At 40.0% G+C, this 19,648-nt stretch overlaps 2 protein-coding genes across 3 annotated transcripts in view; one reads left to right on the plus strand and one right to left on the minus strand.

Moving 5' to 3' along the window:
* Positions 1–9,258, plus strand: part of NCBP1 (nuclear cap binding protein subunit 1) — a 29,122-nt gene extending 19,864 nt beyond the window's left edge. The window contains exons 17-22 of one of the 2 annotated variants that reach the window (XM_026866751.1): positions 1,257–1,350; positions 3,851–3,954; positions 4,661–4,775; positions 7,203–7,346; positions 7,844–7,957; positions 8,829–9,258. In XM_026866751.1, coding sequence (XP_026722552.1) covers positions 1,257–1,350; positions 3,851–3,954; positions 4,661–4,775; positions 7,203–7,346; positions 7,844–7,957; positions 8,829–8,942 — 685 coding nt within the window. In that variant the 3' untranslated portion in view covers positions 8,943–9,258. The other variant, XM_026866752.1, reaches the window with a different exon arrangement.
* A 3,365-nt stretch (positions 9,259–12,623) lies between these two features.
* XPA (XPA, DNA damage recognition and repair factor) lies at positions 12,624–18,765 on the minus strand. Its single transcript, XM_026866618.1, has 4 exons — positions 16,908–18,765; positions 15,106–15,271; positions 14,287–14,404; positions 12,624–12,858 (listed from the first exon to the last, which is right to left on the minus strand). Exons 1-4 carry the CDS (start codon positions 16,958–16,960, stop codon positions 12,710–12,712), a joined length of 486 nt encoding a protein of 161 aa, XP_026722419.1. The 5' UTR covers positions 16,961–18,765; the 3' UTR covers positions 12,624–12,709.
* Positions 18,766–19,648: the final 883 nt, after the last annotated feature.

Raw genomic sequence — 19,648 nt, forward strand, 5'->3', positions numbered from 1 at the left:
GACTGCAAGCTTCAGCAGTGTTTTAGGTGCTTCACAGTGCACGGTGATTAGAAGAACTAATGACACTGCTTAATGAAGGAATGGTAGTGTAAGTCCTAGGTTATATATGTGAATGGAGTTAAGAGAAATGCGTACATTATAGCCATGTGATGTAAATCGAGCAAATGAGACAGGTTTGCAACATTACTCCATTTTAGAATTACTCATTTGCTGATGATGGTGAGAAACAAGGGTTTCTCCTTCCATCTGAATGACTGGGTAGCTCCCACCACAATATCTTGTACTATGAATATGACTCTAGAACAGTTAACATCTATATAAAAAATGAAGAAAACATGAAACTTCAAAGCAGTCTGCTGTAAACTACTTCTATCTGCCAAAGCACAGTAAAATCCACTCTAAAATACTTCAGAGTGCATCCCTTAAAGATATGCTTTAGCTTCTAAAGAATTTACTGCAACTTTTTTTTTTTTTTTTTTTGAAATTATATAACTAATTTTTAATCCTATGTTCTTTGGAGTTGCTCTTAAGTGGTCTTGATAGATGAAAGGTAGTCACAGTCATCTTAATTAGCTATTTTTCTCTCTGTCCTTAAAGATATATAAAGCTGTAACAGAAGCATGTGCACCTGGGAGCTTTATAGAGGCAGTGTTGATAGTAGTACAGATCAGTAGTACAAGAGGCAGGGTGGTATAAATACTTAGAGCCATGGTATTTTCACTGCTGCACACCAACAAGTGGCAGCCATGAGATCAAAAAGAGCCTCTTACGCTTTATAGTCATCTTACAGTAAGCTGGGTTGTGAATGCCGTGTAGCAGTCAGCGTAACTCTGCTAAAATAGAGGCTTTTAGCAGCATTTCCTTCAGAAAGAGGCAGATTGGATAAGTGTCTAAAGTTGCTGAAACACATATCAAGAGGAAGGTCTAAGGCTCAAAAGGCAGCAAATTTTGTTCCAGCTGTGTAGATAAGCATATGAAGCATGGAAGTGTCTCCTGCTTTTAAGAGTATGAGAAACATAGCCCAGCTTCAGGGAGTAGGTTCATCACTAAGATTTAAGTTGCTTTTATGAGCTGTCATGTCTCTGTAGCCTGTTTTAGCTCAGGACAGTTATATTTTCTAGGGAATAGTTGTTCAAGAATTGCTGCAGAGAGGCCAAAAAGAAAATCCTGTGACTATCTAAACCAGTTGTCTTATATCTGCTGCTCTTTTTACCTAATCTCAACACCTCCACTCACTACTTAATATCTGTTAAAAGGTTTCATGAAGTCTTCAAAACGCTTGCTGAAAGTGATGAGGGAAAACTCCATGTTCTGAGGGTTGTATATGAGGTTTGGAAGAATCATCCACAGGTAAGAGGTTGCAATGTCAAGTATCTTTTGCGGGTTTCAACTTGCAGATGTCATATTTAATAAACATTACAGTTTGCTTTATATCCTTTAAAAATAACTTGTCTATTGTCATCTTATTGGGAGGAAAGTTCAGATTGTATTTACTGTAGTTACTAGTGCCTAAAATGAAGGCTGGACATAAAATATATTCCATTAATGAGACCACTTCTTCCTCAGAGTTCGTTGTGGGAGGGCAGAGGCTGTCATTCTGCCTCAGATTTATAGTATGCTGTTTGTCATACAAGATAATAACTTTGGCTAATAAATATCATGTTTCTGTTCAGAATTGGAAAACAATGTAGGTGTGTAAATTGCAATAAAATGTAGATTTCATATCAAAAGCAGGCCGCATTCTTAGAAAAGTGGAAACCTTGGTGGTTTTAGGGTTTGTTTTTTTTTCCAATTGCTGGTGAAAGCCATACAGTTATTCCACAAGGCTCATGTTGGAGTTACTGTTGTGTGTGGGCAGAGGGAGTAGAGCTGCAGTCAGTGGCTGTTCAGAACAGATCAGTCTGACAGTGCCATGATTATGTTCATTCTTGAGCCAGAGGAAATAACACCCTAAAAGACCTATGAAAAATGCCTTCGTTGTTTAAGCTGTTCAGTTTCTTCACAGCAGTTGTTTTCTACCTCAGCTGTCATTCTTCTATAAATAGAAATCGATAAGGAACTCAAGCTGAATTTGCCTGCATTAATTATTTCACATATTCCTTACTGGTGGGTCTGTGTTGCACTTTATTGTGCTTGAAAATGAACTGTACCACAAAGCTGCATAAACCAGATGTTCAGAAGCAATGACACTGAGAACAAGGGGTAATCCTTTCATCGGCTGCTGGACCTATGGTCCATTCCCTAGGGGAAAAAACTTAAGCACCTAGAAGATACCTACGCAAAATGTCACCTCTCTAAGTGGAGTGAAAACATCAAAAAAGCAGGATTTTTTTAAAATATTAAACTTCCTACCTAGATTACTGACCTTGAAATGTGACAATTAGTCTGACCTACTTTTTACTGCCATTTAATTGGATCAGAAGAAATTACATTACTGCAATCTAATATCTGTATCCTCTTCCTCTTCATGTCTTTGTACTGCAGCATGACCAAAGTGAGAGGGTGGTTTCAAACCCAGACTAAACAGTAATGTTAGATATTTGTGAATAAATTAACATTGCTTTAAAAAATACCAGGTGCAAAAGTTGTGAAGGTCTGCTGTTCTACTTGATCATGGAACTTAAATTTTCGTCTCTTGCATTTATGGCAGTTCAGTCTTCTGGTCAAGTACTTTTTTTTCCTGAGTCCACAACCCTCTTGGCACGCAGAAGAAATAGTGCCTGGAAAGCAGGACACTCATCCTGAGTTGTCTTCGTGCTGCTCACCCTACTCCCATGTCTAGGGGAACATCCTTTGATTTGGTTCAGACTATTGGCAGTATTTGCAAGGCATATAGTGCTAATGAGTGATCTATCCTGCAGATGGTGATGTATCAGTGGGAATCAGTAGTTCCTGGACCTAAAAGCAAGGTTCTTCATAAAGAGAAACTTTAAAATTGAGATTAAATATTTTCTCAAATTCCTATGTCTTGTGTTTCTTGGAAGATCAGGCTCAGTAATCAGAAATTCTTCCTGGCAATACAGAAAGACAAATAGAGCATAGAATGCTATCCTGGGACTTGAAAGTTGAGTGCTGAGTCCTCTGTATGATTCATTCAGTTATTTTAATTTTCCTTCCTTAAAAGGAGCTTTGTTACACTTCCTTATTTGACAATGGGTGGTTGTAAGGATAAATACAGTGCAGGCTGTGGTTCTTGGATACTGTGGCATTCAAGCACATGAGTAACTAAGATAAGCCTTTTTTCTGAACAGCTTGCAACTGCTTTAGTCAGTAACTCCTCTCTGCAGTTGCCTGCGAGATTGCTTGCAAACCCCCCAAAAATCATGGCAGTGTCTGTAGCAAGTAAGCACTTCCATTGACTACATGGTGCTGGCTCTGTTCTGAAATGAAGATGTCCTGCAGAGAAGAGCTTACTGGTGTGTTCGAAGACTGTTGCAGTTCAAGAAGAGTAGGCCCGTGATAACTCCTCCTTTGTGGTGATCTGAGAGCTATATATGCTCTGGTTTGAGCACTTCAATGTCAAATACTAGGACTTGTATCTCTAAGGCCTCACTTCCAATGGTGATGCTTGTTTTTTTTGCTTTTGCATGGAAGTATGTATGTTAATAAAAAGTGATACATCACTTTCACAAAAAGTAGATAAAGTTGTTAAACAAAATCAGAAAGCTTTATGTAATTGACATAGGTGTATAATTTGAGCAGTTTTAGGCTAGACTGCCCAGCTTCCTAAAGTATTTGAAATTACCCAGTAATATCACTAATGTAGAGTTGCATCAAACCATCTCTGCTTTTTTCTGAGGCTGGAATACTTTACACAGATTGTGTGTGCCATGTCTTTCACAAAATATAGATGATTGCTGTGCTTGTGGACAAGATGATTCGGACACAAATTGTTGACTGTGCTGCAGTAGCAAACTGGATCTTCTCTTCAGAGCTTGCACATGATTTTACTAGGTAACAAGAATTTATTTTGGGTTGTTATTTGTCTCTGAATTATGATTTTAAGTAGACAGTAAATAGGTTAATCTATGAAAACTGAGTAGTGGAAGAAAAGGTACAAATAAGTTTTTGCTCCTTCTACAAAATATGTACTTTAGCATTTTTCTGAGTTGGGGTATGAATGTTTACATGACAGTGCAAGAACGTTGCTGGCATGCTGTCTCAAAGCCTGGCAAAGCAGAACAACACTTGAATTATTTCTAAATTAAATCTGCTGTGTGTTATATAGCTGCTAGCTTAATGTGGTCCTTGTCTTTGGTTGAGGTATGTAACTTGTACCACCAGTGGTACATTGCTTATTGAGAATGGGAGAAGTGTTTGGTCGGAGAAGTCAGTTTGATGTTGATAGTCTTACAGTATGTATATGAAATACAATGCCGGTTTGGAAGTGAACTGCAAAAAGTAGGAAAGAAATGGTTGTAAATCTTTCTTACATTACTATAGGTAATATATACACATATAGATTATGTATATAGACATATTAAATATACATAGGTATATTTTCCTATATGCTGAGTGTTTGTTCACTCCACTGAGATGTCTTTGATATTACGGGGTTTTTTTAATTCCCCAAGATGCATTTTTCTGTAAGAAACTACATTCAATTTTCTATTCTGGAGTAGTATTTAGTGTAGTGTTTTGAGCTTTGTGTCTTTCCTAGGTTTTACATCTGGGAGATACTACATTCTACAATTCGTAAGATGAATAAGCATGTTCTGAAGATTCAGAAAGAACTGGAGGAGACTAAGGCAAGATTGGCCAGGCAGCACAAAAGAGTGAGTAATTTGTTTGTAATTTTTAATTATTTTAAGCTAAGTTACACAAACCTGCATGCTGTCAGGTGGATGCACAGTTGGTTTTGGGAAGGACTGAATAAATACATTTATCAGGAAGCATGTCTGCAGCCATTTGGTCATCTGTAGCACTAAGACATCAACAATTGGATGCATCTTCTCAGTCTACCTTCTAACAGTAGCTATAACCTAAGAATTCAGTAAAATCTTTTAAGGGAGTTCATATATATTTGCTCTCACGCTCTCACAAGTTTCTCTTCCAACACCAGCATGTCTTCCACTTGCCTTCAAACATGGATTCCAGTTACCTTATTAGATAATAATAAGAACAATTACAAATTATGTATAGTAAGTTCTGTTAAAGAATACTCTTGTGACTTCCATGCAGAAGTGCACAGAAACAGCTATTTGCTATTGAAAAGTTGGCTGTTACTGTTCTTCTGATGGATGCTGCTGGATTCTGACACTGGCATCTGTCACTTCCTTCTAGTTTATTTTTCTGAATATCTTTGCATGATCTGGGTTACTGTATACACAAACATGCGCAAGCAGCCTCTTCTGTCCCGTGTGTGACAGTAAAATGGGGTGAGAAAGTGTCTTCCGTGGCAGCTGCAAAAGATGTAGAGCAAGGAAGCTTGGCTGAATGCAGTACTCAGTTGTGATAGCATGAAATTAGTTTATAAATGCACTGAGAATTTCAAAGAGCAAAAGAGAATTTATGTGTTTATATATAGTCTGTGAGTATGATTACCTGCATAAAACCCTTAGCTAGCTCCAAAACTCTGGACAAAATTAATGTCAAAATTTGACACGTGACACAGAGGCGGCTGCTGCTGGTTTTTGAAGAAACCTGCACAATCCAGTCATTTTTCCAGAAGTTTCTGATGAGACATCACTAATGCCTCACAGTCTGCCAGTGTCGGTTCACCCCAGCCCCTTCATCTTGTTTCCTTCACTCCCAGCAACAGCCCTCCTAGTTGCTTGCATCCTCAATCTACATTAATCAGCAGTTAATAAATGCCCATGATTACTGAAGACCTAGATGCAGTCATCGATCTTATTCTGGGGCAAAGAGCTTCTCTGGCGTCTCTAAACAACTATACCAGTGTTTTCATTTCTGTACTTGTCTCTTGCTGCAGCTCTTTATTCCTGAGTACTTTAAATGAGCATTGTGCCAGGAAGAAACATTTGTATGCAACAGTGAGTAGTTCTGCAGACTGTTGCTCTGCTGCATGACCATTCCTTTTAGAGGAAGTAGCCATCAAGTTTTGATGTCCCCAGCATGAAGTGGATTGCCTTACTGTGGAGTGAGTCCAAGGCTTACATGCTTTCTCTTAGGTCTTATTGGTCCTTTAGTGTTTTGCATTCAGGAAATCTCTGTAGATGGGGCCAAAGCAAGTTACTATAGAGAGAATAAAATTAAATTCCCACTTGTTCTGGTAAGTTGTTTTTATTTTTTATGCTGATTCAGAGCTGTAACTGTCTTCAGACTGTGGGTTTCATTTGCTATGCAGTAGGTGAGTTAATACATGACCCTATATTTGTCCAAGTTGCTTTTACAGTATTTAAAGTTTTGAACTGTTAATTTATGGGTATTTTTGCACAGAAACAATCCTATGAGACTGAAGCAGTATCTATTTGAATGTACCATAATCCATCAGATTCTGCCTCTCTATGTCACTTGTAGTCTTTTGTAAGTAAGATTTTGTTACCTGAGCTCCCAACTCTGGTACTTACATGTATTTTGTGTGGTTTTGTTGTGGTATTGTTTTGTTCTGTTTTTGAGACAGTGAGAATATGCCATGTTCCTAGTTAGTAGTTTGGTTTCCATGCTGACCCTTTCTAGTCTGAGAGCATATCTTTTGATCACGAATAGAGGAGTCGCCATTTAAACACCACAGGCTACAGTCTCTTAGTCTTCCTTTTGTGCTAACCAGCCAGATTCATCTGAGTTCTTGGACAAAGTGCTTTGGTTTTTTGGAGCCCGGAGACTTCAGAACTGTTAATTGAATGAATAACCTACCCTGCTGAAGTAGACATAATTTTAAAAATCCATGTTGGACTTCTTTTAAAAAGCTGTTTATTATCTGTTAATGATAAAGCCAGCAGGGGTATTACCTTTTACTGTGTTTCCACGAAATAAAGGACTGGTAAATCTTTACATTTGCTCTGGTTTCTCTGAAATCTTGATTATTTAATATTTTTTTCCAGGGCTTTCCCATATTGGTATTTTTCCTTCCAAATTTCTTCCCTGAATTATATTCAGAGTAAATGTCCTTCAAAATACAATGCTTACCAAGCTACAGAGCAGCTTCAGTTGCTCTGCAGATCTTTTCACATGTGGAACCAGGGGGCATTAACAGTATCTACAGCTACTGTAGCCAATTCTTGTGTTGTTGTCACTTATAGCGAGACAGTGATGATGATGATGACGATGATGATCGAAGCAGTGATCGGGAAGACGGACCGCTAGAAGAGCAGATAGAGCGCTTGCAGGAAAAAGTGGAGTCAGCCCAGAGCGAGCAAAAGAATCTCTTCCTTGTTATATTCCAGGTAATGATGGGCAAAGTCTCTTCTCATTTTCAGGTTTTAAAGCCCAGAACGAGCAAAAGAATCTCTTCCTTGTTATATTCCAGGTAATGATGGGCAAAGTCTCTTCTCATTTTCAGGTTTTAAAGCTTTTAACGGGATTCATAAGCTTTCAGTGTCACTTTTATCTCAGGCACCTTCTTGGAGTAAGAATATGGGAAGGGGTTGATGGGCTTATTATGTGTCAGAGTCAATCCAGATCATCCCCCAGCAAAGACTGCTTCTGAGCAACATCTGTTCAGTTTCAAGTGCTCAGGAACAGAGTTCTGCTAGCATAGTTTCCCTAACAACCAGAAGGTAACTTGATTTTATTTGCTTACTAAATTCAGTGTTTGCCAAGCAAAATAATCATTGTCACATTGCTGTTTAAAGCTTCTGTCCCCCAGATAATCTTACCTGAGGTTCAGATCCTGCTTTCATTTGACAAGACTGAATAAGTGGGTGTTTTTCCTCTCCTGCAGCGTTTCATTATGTTGTTAACTGAGCACTTAGTGCGCTGTGAGACTGGTGGAATCGATGTATTTACACCTTGGTACAAGAGCTGTATAGAGAGGCTGCAGCAGATCTTCCTGCAGGTAAGTTTCATTTCTCACTTTGAAAGGTTGTGGGCAGAGACGTGCTGAATAGATGAGCTTTGTGGATGGAGAAATGAGCACTCCGTGAGAGTAGCAGCAGGTGGCAGCACCACATCATTTCTGAAGGCTAGTGTGGGGTTAGGTAGTACCTCTGGTTTTGGTCACAACTCTGCCACAGGCTGGTGGAGTGACTGGTCCTTGATTAAGGAGCATACCAAAAAGATACCACAACGTGGTTATGAATTTTGCTGAGCTCTTGTTAACTGTGTGTTTATAGTAAGGGCAAAGTTGTGAGTGAACAAGAACACTAAAAATAGATGTCTTTAAAATAAACAGATTAAAGTTAAAATACCACAGAATTCTTTTTAATAAGATGTGTAAATATCTGTTAAAAAATTTTTTTAATTCTTTGCTCTTCATTAAGTCAGGTAACAAGCACAGGTGGCTGGATGAAAGTGATAGTAACATGAAATACTATACCTGTGCAAGCAGAAGATACGTTGAAGGATGGGAGTAGTATAATTCCCTCCTGGGCTGAACTCTTCTCTGGTGGTAGATGTGGCTTCAGAGGGAAGCAAGTATCATGATTCCCTTAGGATATCTGTGCAGTTACATGGTATCCTGCACACAATTCAGGGTCCAGGAGTGAAGAGCTACAGGGAGCACAGTGCTTCTCAGGACAGGGTTTCAGCACATGCTTTCTTTGTGCAGTTAGTAGTGGCTCTGCGTTACGCTTTGCTTGTCAGTGGTTTCTGTGTTGTGGAAATGAGATTTTTTGATTAAAATACTTGAGCTTCTCTGCCTGTTCTTTCCATTTATCTTTATATACATAAACAGTAAAGGTTTGTGGGTTTTGTTTTTTGTCTGCCAGCATCACCAGATAATCCAGCAGTACATGGTGACCCTAGAAAACCTCCTGTTTACAGCTGAACTGGACCACCACATACTGGCTGTGTTTCAGCAGTTCTGTGCTCTGCAGGCCTGAGGATTATTCACAGACAGAGTCTCGTCTGGAGGACTTAATCGAGTTTAAATTTTTTAATGGGAAAACTTGACATGGGGATGGAAGAAATCTTTGACTTAAAACTAGCTTTCATTGCTCCTATATAAAACAGTACAGTACTCTAACCAACAGCAAACTGTGTAAGCATCACAAGCCTTACAAGATGTGACTGATAGGGGATAGACATGGAGTAATGTATTAATTCTTTTTGTTGTCTTTTGGTTTGATTCTTGACTTCATGATAGTATTTTTGTTTCTTCCCTGTTGTTTATATAAAATTACCTCAGCCTACCCAACACCCCCCTCCCCAAAAACAAAACAAAACAAAAAAAAAAAAAAAAAAAAAAAAAAAAAAAAAAAAAAAAAAAAAAAAAAAAAAAAAAAAAAAAAAACCATAGGATTTGTTACCACTGCCTTGCCCTTAAATCAAAGGAATTGCAGAAATGAGGAACAGTTCATAGTGTTTTGTGAATCTGAAAGGGAATGCACCTTTTCAGCAGTGTGGTTAAGTTCTCTAGTATGAGATAGGAAAAGTGTCTTTGGTCATGTGAAGCACTTGAGTTAAGCTTTCAAAGTAGTATAGAGCATATGGATTTGCTTATTACCAAGCCAGCTAGATATTCACTGTTTGAAAAAACATGGTTGTATTACAGTTGAAATGTGTTTTTTAGATGTGTTGTCTAGTGTCTTATTTACAGTAGATATAAACAATCAGTATAGGATCTTCATGGACAACTTCTGAAAAATGCGATCCTTTTTGCAGTATTTTGAAGAATGTTCCTGGCAGCAGTCTTCTCTGCTAGAGACAGTAAGAGAGAGTGGGAGTGGAACAAACTTTGGTTTCTGTACTGCAAGCCTTACCTGCTTGTTGGGAACTCCTGCCTCAGATGCTAGGGGAGAGGGCAGGGCAGCATTCAGCTTGTTCCTTGATTTCAGCCCCTAACTAGTTGGGTTGCCAAGCTTCCACTGGGCTGGACCTGCAGGCCTGCAGTGATGCCAGAAATCTTCCTGGTAGTGACAGCTGATGAACCAAGTGCCCTCACCTCATCTGGCTTCGTAACAACTGCTTTGTGGTGACTGCATCTGCTACTCTTACCTTGCTTTAAAATGTGGCAGCATGTGGGTCCCATGTCTTCAGAAGGCATTTTAATACTAAATTAAGTGATATCTCACAGGAAACTTAGAATGGGAAAACAAAACCTGAAGATAGAGTAGCCTTAGTTTTGAGTTATGCAAATAACATTACGTACATAAATGCCAAACCAGAGTGGTCTGTTATTACAGTAAGCAGTGATGAATGGCAAAGACACTGCCTTAGGTTCTCAGGTCTGTCAGTGTGCAGTGTATTTCCAGGCTGTTTATGGTCTCTTTCTTTTGCAGATAAATGTTTAAAGAATTTCATACCCAGTGCTATTCACTTTAAGCTTAGAAAGTTATAAGCTTTAAGTAATTTTATTCCTGTACAAATTATTTTTTCATGTATTATGCCTAGTAATGCATTTCATCTGTACTTTGACCAACTGACCTCCTGACCAAGTGAGGGAGGGTAAAAAAACTTTCTACTTTGACCTAAATTTGTGTGTGGCCTATAGCAATCTGATATATCCTTATAGATTTAGATCTGTTACTTCTGCTTTCTCTGCTTACCCTTTTGGATCTGACTGATCCCTCCATTCTTTCAGGATATACTGTTAATTGTTGTAAATTTGCTTTACGCAAGGGTTTTGTTGGTCATGCACAGACTTCTGATTCAAATATTTTTGTTAATGTTCTTGAGTAATCAAATGGTGGATTTTTGTAAGAAACATTTAATACTGTAGAGGTTTTAATTGGGTTTTAATAGTTTTTTCACTGGCTCAGTTCTGATATTAACTAATGGTGGGGGTCTGACTATAAATGTGACTTCTGTAAAATCGATAATAAAACTTGCAAACCTGTAACTTCTTCTGAGCCTTGACAAATAGGGGTGCTAGGGATCCAGTTGCAAATGCCCGAGTGTAATCCTGTGATCTGAAACCAAACAGTAATGTCTTTCAAAATCGATTTGACTTTTCCATGGTGAGCATGGGCTTTGACTACATTTCTTGAGTCTGCTGGACACCTTCCACTCTTTGTAAGTCCAGTGGCATGCACCTGACTCGAACTGAGAAACTGTTTGGATCTGTAGGAAAGAATGAGATGCTTGCATAGTGCTACCAGCAGCTAACTGGAGAAACCTGTAACGGCTGAAGCACGAAGTGGTGGATAGTGTAAAGATGCTGTAGAAACGTGGTGTGGTTGGAAAAAATGCACAAGTAAAAATAAATGAAGGTGAAACCGATTGCTAATGGAGTGTTTGTCCTGCCTCTTGGGAGGGCCACTGAAGCAAAGCAGTCACAGTGGGGTTGTGCTGGTACCTGACTGACACACAAGCCTTTACCTCCTTGTGCCACAGGCTGATCCACCTGCACAGCCAGGTGACGCAAGCCTGGGTGCTGCTCCATGCCTGGAGGCTGCTGATGTGGGAATTCTCCCCTCCCCTGCTACCTCCTGTTCTCAGGGTGGTGCTGCTGCAGATGAGGCAGGGGTGGGCTGCTGGTGCTGGGGGGTGGCTGGTACAGCCTGCCCACAGGTAGATGCAGCAGCCAGTGTGCACCAGAGATGGTTCCATGACCCCATGTGGGCCTAGATGACATGGAGGAGTACCTCTGAAAGCTCGGCCAGGACCTGCCTCCTGCTCCCCCTGGCCAACCCCACATGCCCTCCTCAGCCTTGCAGGTTCTCAAGCCCCCATACTTGGTGGGAGGGCAGGTCTGTGAGGCAGCAGACTGCAGGTGAGAGTGGGAGACACGGAGACCTGTTAGTGGAGCCACTGCGTGCCCTCCTGAGACAACTGCTCCTCCTGGAACATTTCAGTTCTGCACAGCCACTGTAGCCCAGGCTCCCCTACAAAGCTTCCAGAGCCTTCACTGAGATCTGCCATATTTACAGTGAACAAATGCAGAGATGCTGCCTGGAGTAGTTCCTTCACTTCAGCCATTTCCACAAACAGTCCCCAACAGCTTCAAGAACTAAAGATGTGAAATTCTAATGTGAAAGCAAACCTCATTCAGGTGCACTTGGAGCAATATACCCTGGACTGCTATTTCCTCCCCCAAGGACAGTTATTTACCCTTTTAATTTACAAGCTTTTGATAAAGTCACATTTCAAGGATCACCCTGGTCTCTAGTCCAAAACCTAGGAAAAAAAAAAAAGCAGAAGACACATTTGCTAGAATGTCAGCCAGGAGCTTACAGCTTTCCTCTAAAGAATATTCCTTTACTAAATTTGAGTCTGCAAATCAAAGCAGGAGAACCTGCCTTATGACAGTGTCTCCAACCTCCAAGAGGAGGTGCTTTACCAGCTAGTTGCCCACCACCCCTGACCAGTAAAGTTACTGTAAAACAGACAATAGTGAGGACAAACTATGGAGCCTTCCTCCTCTAATGGAAGCAGAGAAGTGGGAAGTATACCTTGATTTCATCAGCACATGAAGTAGAATGTTACCATCTTTTGGCCTACAAGGTATCAGTTTACTGGACTGTTAAAAATGTGTTCTATTCTACCCTAAGACATAGCTTAAAAGCCAAAGCTTACTGTTCTGCAGAGCTTCTTACAACTGACAAACATCACCCTTCACAGAACAACAGCTTGTTTATAATCAGCATTTATTTGACTTCAATACAAAATACCATTCAAAAGATAAATAAAAAACATGATTAACACCACACTACATCTTCTCATAAGTTAATTCATGGCCACATACAGTACATGTCTTTTTATATGTATCTTCATCAATGTTTTCTTCTGGTCCATACTCATGTTCATGGATACTAGATTTTTTCTTCCACAAACTACTCCTCACAGCTCGGCGGAGTTCTGATGAGAAATACAGGAAAAATTCAGTATTTTAATAAATCTTAAGTAATGGTTAATAAAATTCAAGCTAGCCACCTTTCTGAGGACTACAGACAATCTGCTTGTTGCCTTGCATAAGTTTTAGGCAAGAATCTGCTATTGCAAGAACAAGCTTTGACTTGCCTTGCAATCTTCACCTTGTTTGCATATTCTGAAGGGTAAGAACTACACCAACATGAGATCTCACAGGAGAAGATTCTCCTTCTGGATTGAATACGTGTTGCCCACTGCCATTTTACATGAAGCCATTTGAAGGTATCCAAAAGGGACAGGTGGAACACAGAGAAAAAGTTTTTATAAAACACCTCATTGTTTTACGTGATCAAGAAAGTACTTTTCATTCAGGTCACAGTAAGCCTCCCAAATGACTTGGCATTCTCTAAGCTTTATGCCCAATAACGTGAGCTGCCTCTGCAGCAGCCGCAGTGAAGTCAGCAGGTTTTCAAGAGAGCACAGGCTGGCAGCCGAGCCCAAGATATTATCCGGATGTTGCAAGTGGGTGGCAAGCATACTGAACAGCAAATCGTCATCACATTTGAGCCAAGCCATTCAGCCTGCAAACTTTGTCATGTTAAGGCCTGTACTTGCACTGAACTCTGGCATCTTGACTACCGTCTGCTGCCAGTCCTTCTGTGTGCCCAACGTTAATGCTGAGGACAGGGGTTATTAGCTCGGTCTCACATTCTGCCTCTTCCAGACAATACCAGTACAGCCAGCTTGAGCTTTCTGCCTCTGAGTGCCAACCCAAAGTGAAGCACGGATGCTTATGGGCAGCACAGACATTCACACTAAGCCTCAGCTCTTGTGAAGATATAAACTGGTCTTTTTAAAAATTACTAGCATGTCTGTGCTGGAAGTATTTTTCACAAGTTATATGCACTGAATTATCTCCTAAATACTAATTTATCATGAAAAAACAAAGGTATTAAGCAGTAAAAAGAGCAGCTGGGAATACTGTAAACAGCAGGAAAAGGCATTTTCTACCTTCATTTACAGTTACTCCACCTGAAAGCGTATGCACAACAGAATTATAACCCACTGCCACAAAAATCCGTATTATCCGCAAGTCAGGAAAAGGAACAGAATCAAAAAAAAATATAAATCCCATAATGAACCACTGTAGTTGATTTCTGTTACTTACATCATGTCCATAGGACAACAGGGTAATTCAGGTTGGAAGGGACCTCAGATCTCCAGCCCAGCCCTCTGCCCAAAACAAGTCAGCTATGAGGTCAAACCAGACTGCTCAGGGCTTAGCCACACAGCTCCTGAAAACCTCCATTTTGCCACACTGAAGATTTTCTAAATACTTTAATCAGATGCAGAAACAAATTTAAACAGAGCTGTACTTTACTTAAGGTACTGCAGTGTGTAAGTTTAACCCTTTACCTTTAACTTTCTTATCAAACTTCTTCTGTTTCATCTTCTCTCTGTTGTCACGGCGGAGTTCCTTTGCTTCTTGCAACGATTCTTCACTACCCCAGACTTCAAGAGAACGCTTGACTACCTACAGTATAGACATAAATGTGTTTCTTTTTCCCACTGAAACAGCAGAAGTAAACTAACTCACAAATCTAATTTTCCTACACATACAAAAGACAACCCAGTCTTGCCTCCGCCTCCCATCTACCTCTTTGCTCCTGACTTGAAAAAATAGCATTCCTTCTACAGGAGGTTAACAGTTTTTTAGTATCAGCAACACTTAATTTTTACTACTGGCTAGATGTAGCTTACTCAGGAAAACCAAACCCAGCTCTGTTTTTGTGTATATTCCACTTAAGCAGCAGCATCCTTTTAACAGTAGCAAACAAGAAATGTCAAGAGCCCTGGAAAACCTACTTGCCTCTCCTGCTGCCTCTGAGGGCAGAGCAGCTGCAAATGAGGCCACAGCTACAAATGGCCACACACGCAGCAGCAGCCCCACATTTTAGCACAGCCCTGAAAGACCATGCACTTCATGACCTGTAACTGTGCAAACCACTAAGGTTGTGATCCATGAACATCTTTAAAATGCTCTCTAACACAGCCATTTTCACAAATTTGGACCATGGCTCTTTATTTTAACTATACAGAAAATTTACACAACCTATGCATAATATACTTGGCTTTGACAAAGTAATTCAGAAATCAAAACCAAAGTGACACCATTTTGGCTACTGAAGTTGTACAAAGGTAGAAAGAGATCCAAAATATGTAAAGTTTCTATACCTGTGGTTTTAAATAAAGTTTCATGTCACCCCATCGTGAATTATGACGGTTTTTCTTCACAATGAATCTGAGCACTGGTTCCCTCTTGTCTAAGTCACAGTCTTTAAGAAGAAACTCTTCTTTCGCTTCTGTCCTTGTTATAAGCTTATGTTTATCTTCAGTATCTCTGGAAGATGTAAAATAATTATGAGAAACCTACACCTGGAAACCACATTATTAACATCTAAGTCCCCATCACATCTAACATTCCTGAAATACAGGCAAGCCCTCATCTCATTTTTTATGTATGCAAATAAACTTTGGATTCCAACAATGTAGCTAAACTCCAGTATAGGTTTACTGAAATTGAATTTAAGAACTCTCCCATTTGAACAAACATATGCTGAGAAGCCTGCTTTTCTAGAAAGGCTTTTCTTCTGTTTTATTCCAAGAGGGAGTTAACTGAAACTTGAAAAGAGTATGAATAATTTTAGGTATTCACCTAACCCAGACGCAATTCAAGAGGACAACAGTGCAAGCCTGACTACATGGTCAAGAAAGAAAGAATGTGTAATGTGAGACAGGTCAGATCACCTGAGAATATACACACTCCATATGCTTCTAGATCCCAGAAACAGATTAGCAACACAGAGCACTTATTTCTAAATGCAAGACAGGAGGCATAGGAACCGTAAAATAAATACCTTATGAGACTGTATCTTTTACCAGACAGATGATGAAAAAACTGTGTAACCACAGCAGCATTTATGAGTTAATGAAAAAAAATTACATTTACGCAATCCTGACTGAAGTACAGTTTGAATTGCTTGAGCCGGAACAATCTGCCAGTTAACTGCTATCAACGGTCATCAAGGAAGTACTGCCTGCTGTAAATGCAGCTTTACTAAAATTCAAAGTTCACAGTAAAAGCTACTGCACAGAGGAATCTCTTTAACGCAAGTAGCCAAGAGCTACTTAAGTCTGAAAGAAAACCACTCTGTGCCCTCTTCTTAACATCATTTTTCCACCCACCTTACCTTCAAGAGACAGCACTTCATCTCTAATGACTGTGAACTGCCTACACCATGTGCACCCCTGACCACTCCCAGTAGTAAGCAGGGAAGCTATCAGAACAAACTCCTAGCTGCTATCTTCCCCCCACCCCCCCCCTTCACCCATTCATTATTACACACATGGGTAGTTAGCTGCTTCAGTTTCTTTCATTGCCCTAGTTACCTCGATGGCTTTTGGAGCATTTTCTGTGTTAAGATAAAAGCAGAGACTGGCTTCCACTCAAGGTCAAACTCCTGCTTACCCTGCAGGTCAACCAGTAACCTCCCAGCAGGGTTTTGCCCTTTGGCTGCCATGCTCCCAGCCCACTCATGCTGTCCAAAGTACTAACTTCACTTGGGTTAATTCACTAGGACAGCAAATACTCCCCTAATCCCCACCTCTACTTCAGAAAGCAGGTACTCTGTGTTCTATCAGGTTTTTTTTCAAATAGCTCTAGTCTGCAACCAGACATTAATTTCCACACTGACAAACACACTAACTGCTCTCAAAACGTTTCCATGTTATGTAAAAATCTCCTGTCTCCTGTCCCAAGACAGGCTCGCGAGACAATGCTGCTGTTCTTCCCTTCCGTAATGGAAAAAACAGTTTACTAGTCAACTTCCATTTACTTTTTCAGTAAGCATTAAGTTACTGAAAAAATCTCTTTGCTGACAGCCTTTTTAATTAAACAGAATGACTTTCATTAACTAAATTATAGCCAGCAATCTTTATATAAAATAAAGCTTTCCTCTCCCAATTATTAGCAATACCTGCAATTATCACATGTTGCCCAATCAAAGTGCTGCATAAGGTAGGAATCCATGAATTCTTTGCCACAGTCTCCACAGATGAGATAGTCAAATTCTAGCACAGGTGCTAATGGAAAGAAATTTTTTTTTTTTTAAGGAACTACCATGTTAAAAACAACCACCTGGAATTGGTATTACAAGCAATTTTACTAAAATTTACATTAATTTGTTACAGACTAGTTTCACTCCTCTATTTAAGTTTTCCAGAAAGATACAGTACAAATTCAAACCCATTATCATGCAATCCCATCTCTGCTGGTGTATTTCTGTTCTTGCTGGAAGGTTCACTGTATTAAGTATTGGATTTCAACATTCAAGTACACACATTTGTTTCGACTTAGCCATTGTGAAAAGAAATTCTCCACATTTCCCCACAAAGTGCTTCATATCCCCTCCTACAGCTTCCTCCATTCTCGCCCTCCAAAGCATGTCCTGATTTACAGAGGACATGCAGGCAGGAATAGGAGGAAGCAGAGAAAGGGATGCAGTTCGAAGAGGGTGGCTAGAGCAGGAAGCAGTACAGGAGCTGCACTGGCATCATAGTTCTCTCAGCTCTGCTCCAGTTTTTTTCCTAGCTCAGCCACACCTGCCTCTCCCTAAACGAGCTCAGAAGCCTGGGGCGGTTGGCAAGGCTCTTGTCCATTCCAGCCGGCAGAAATGGAGGTGGATGGCCAGAGAGCTGCTAGGAGTGGAATGGGGATGGAGCTCCACTACAATCCTCTCCCCAAGCCCTCTCAGCACTGCTCCAAGCCCAGACTCATCCCAGTGCCGGCCATCACTTCTGGCCACATCCTCGCCGGGTAGATCACCTCCAGCGTCATCGTCATCTGCTTTATGTTCCATGGGACACTAAGAAACACTGATTCAGGTAACCGCAGCTATAAGGAACATTCCTTTAACATTGCAATTCTAACAGAAAATTACATTTTTATACAGTTTCACGAGCTGAAATCGAGGTAATGCTGCAGAATATTAACAATACCTGAAACAGAAGATTAATGCTTGACATTCGGCACCGTACATTTTTCATTGCGTTTGCACTTAAGAGTAGATTCGATCTAGCAAAGACGACATTTTATGCCAATTCAGTCCTACTAGCAACAGTGGGATGCTCAGTACTTCACATAGTCATGCTCTTACATCATATTTCATCATTTAAGGCAGCGCTCCCGAACATAAAGACGTTTTATTAAGACAATGACATTATAAATTACACAGCAAAAATCCCCCCAGTGCAACGGCATCCCAGATCTACTTAATTTATTGTTAAAACATGAGCCCCTCAAAAGAAGTAGGGCTGTTAGTTGTTTACACTCTTAATGAAATCTGGTGGTGATTTCTAACAAAGAGATACACTGCACCAACAACCCCGCAGCTGATTCAGAGCAGAACAAAGCAAGACAAAGACAATCCCAGAGAAGAAAGTGAATCTATTTTGGGATCCTTACTTCTCCATTTGCTTTTTTGGAGGGAGAATATCACAAGACAATATGTCGAAATCCTCCACCAAACGATCAGCAACTTGGCGTCAGTACGTTTTATAACGATAAAAGCTGGCACTGCTGCAGTGCTCTGATCTCGGCATAAACGGTATCAACCTCAAAATTCCCGAAACCGACGAAGCCGCGCCGATTTACACTTACTTTGGTTTTAAAATTCAAATTCCCGAAAGAAATAGTGGAAATAACGTTTATCGGGGAAAGGAAAAAACTGCTATACCCAAGGGCACTGACTGTGTCCCACTTCCGCGGCTTAAAATTCTTCATTTTTAATCACCGCGTATTTGCTAGCTGCTTTAATGCTGAAAGAATCGGACGCGCCAGAAAATGAGCACGTCCAGAAAGACGCGCGAGAAGGATTAAGAGGGGGAAAAAAAAAAAGGAAAAAAAAAAGGGGGAGCTCACATGGCAGTAACAGCACTGTCAATATTTCCTTGGTTTTCCTCAAGAAAAAACTCCAACTTTGCAACTGGACCAGATCTCTTAGGGAAAAATCAAAAATTCAAGTAGACATAGACTGTCTGTTTGATTCTTAGTAGCAGACAGAACTTAAGCCCTGACTGATTTGACACTTTGTTCAATTTTGTGCACTATCTACTCATCAACAAGGAAAAAGACTGCAGATCTCACTAGTGGGACACCAGTGCCCCTTCTTATAGGTGCACTAAAAACTCTGAACAAGGAAATAAAACACTCAGGCAAAAAAAGCTGCTCTCATCAGCTATCAACAATCAAAAAACTTGTTAGGTCTTGCAGGTAATGCTCTTCAGCTTCAAAACCAGCAGGAAAGTTTAAAAGGTTTAAAATTAAGCTTAAGAACTAACCATAGGACATATATATATTTTATATATATATATATGAGAGACACCTCCTAGCTAACCAAAAGTTACAGTTTATTATCTCCATTCTACCTACAATAAATCTCAAAACCCCATGGTGAGGAACTTAAAAGTGGGTGCTTTTTTCCTCCAAATCACCTAAAATGCATCTTATCTTACTGGGCAAGCAAAAAATCAGTGGTGTACAGTAACACAATACTGAAAGACTTTCTAGCAATAGAGCATCCACACAAGCTGAGGATTTTCCAAAAGCATTCTGGTATTTCCAACCCAACCCTTCTCCAGTAAAGAAATAGTACATGATAAAACACCACTATTCATCCTCTTACTCAACACGTTCCGTTACAACTTTTTTTTTTTTTTT

This window comes from Athene cunicularia, assembly GCF_003259725.1.
Source record: "Athene cunicularia isolate RWA chromosome Z unlocalized genomic scaffold, athCun1 chrZ_part3, whole genome shotgun sequence".
In the NCBI taxonomy this organism is placed as follows: domain Eukaryota; kingdom Metazoa; phylum Chordata; class Aves; order Strigiformes; family Strigidae; genus Athene; species Athene cunicularia.

Bases quoted from the DNA above. Each gene is read 5' to 3' on its own strand.
- XPA (XM_026866618.1), bottom strand. From the start codon at position 16,960: ATGGATTCCTACCTTATGCAGCACTTTGATTGGGCAACATGTGATAAT. The intron at 15,272-16,907 runs GTATTGCTAATA...TACATCTTCCAG, and splicing joins GCAACATGTGATAATTGCAG to AGATACTGAAGATAAACATA. The intron at 14,405-15,105 runs GTATAGAAACTT...TCTATACTGTAG, and splicing joins AACTTTATTTAAAACCACAG to GTAGTCAAGCGTTCTCTTGA.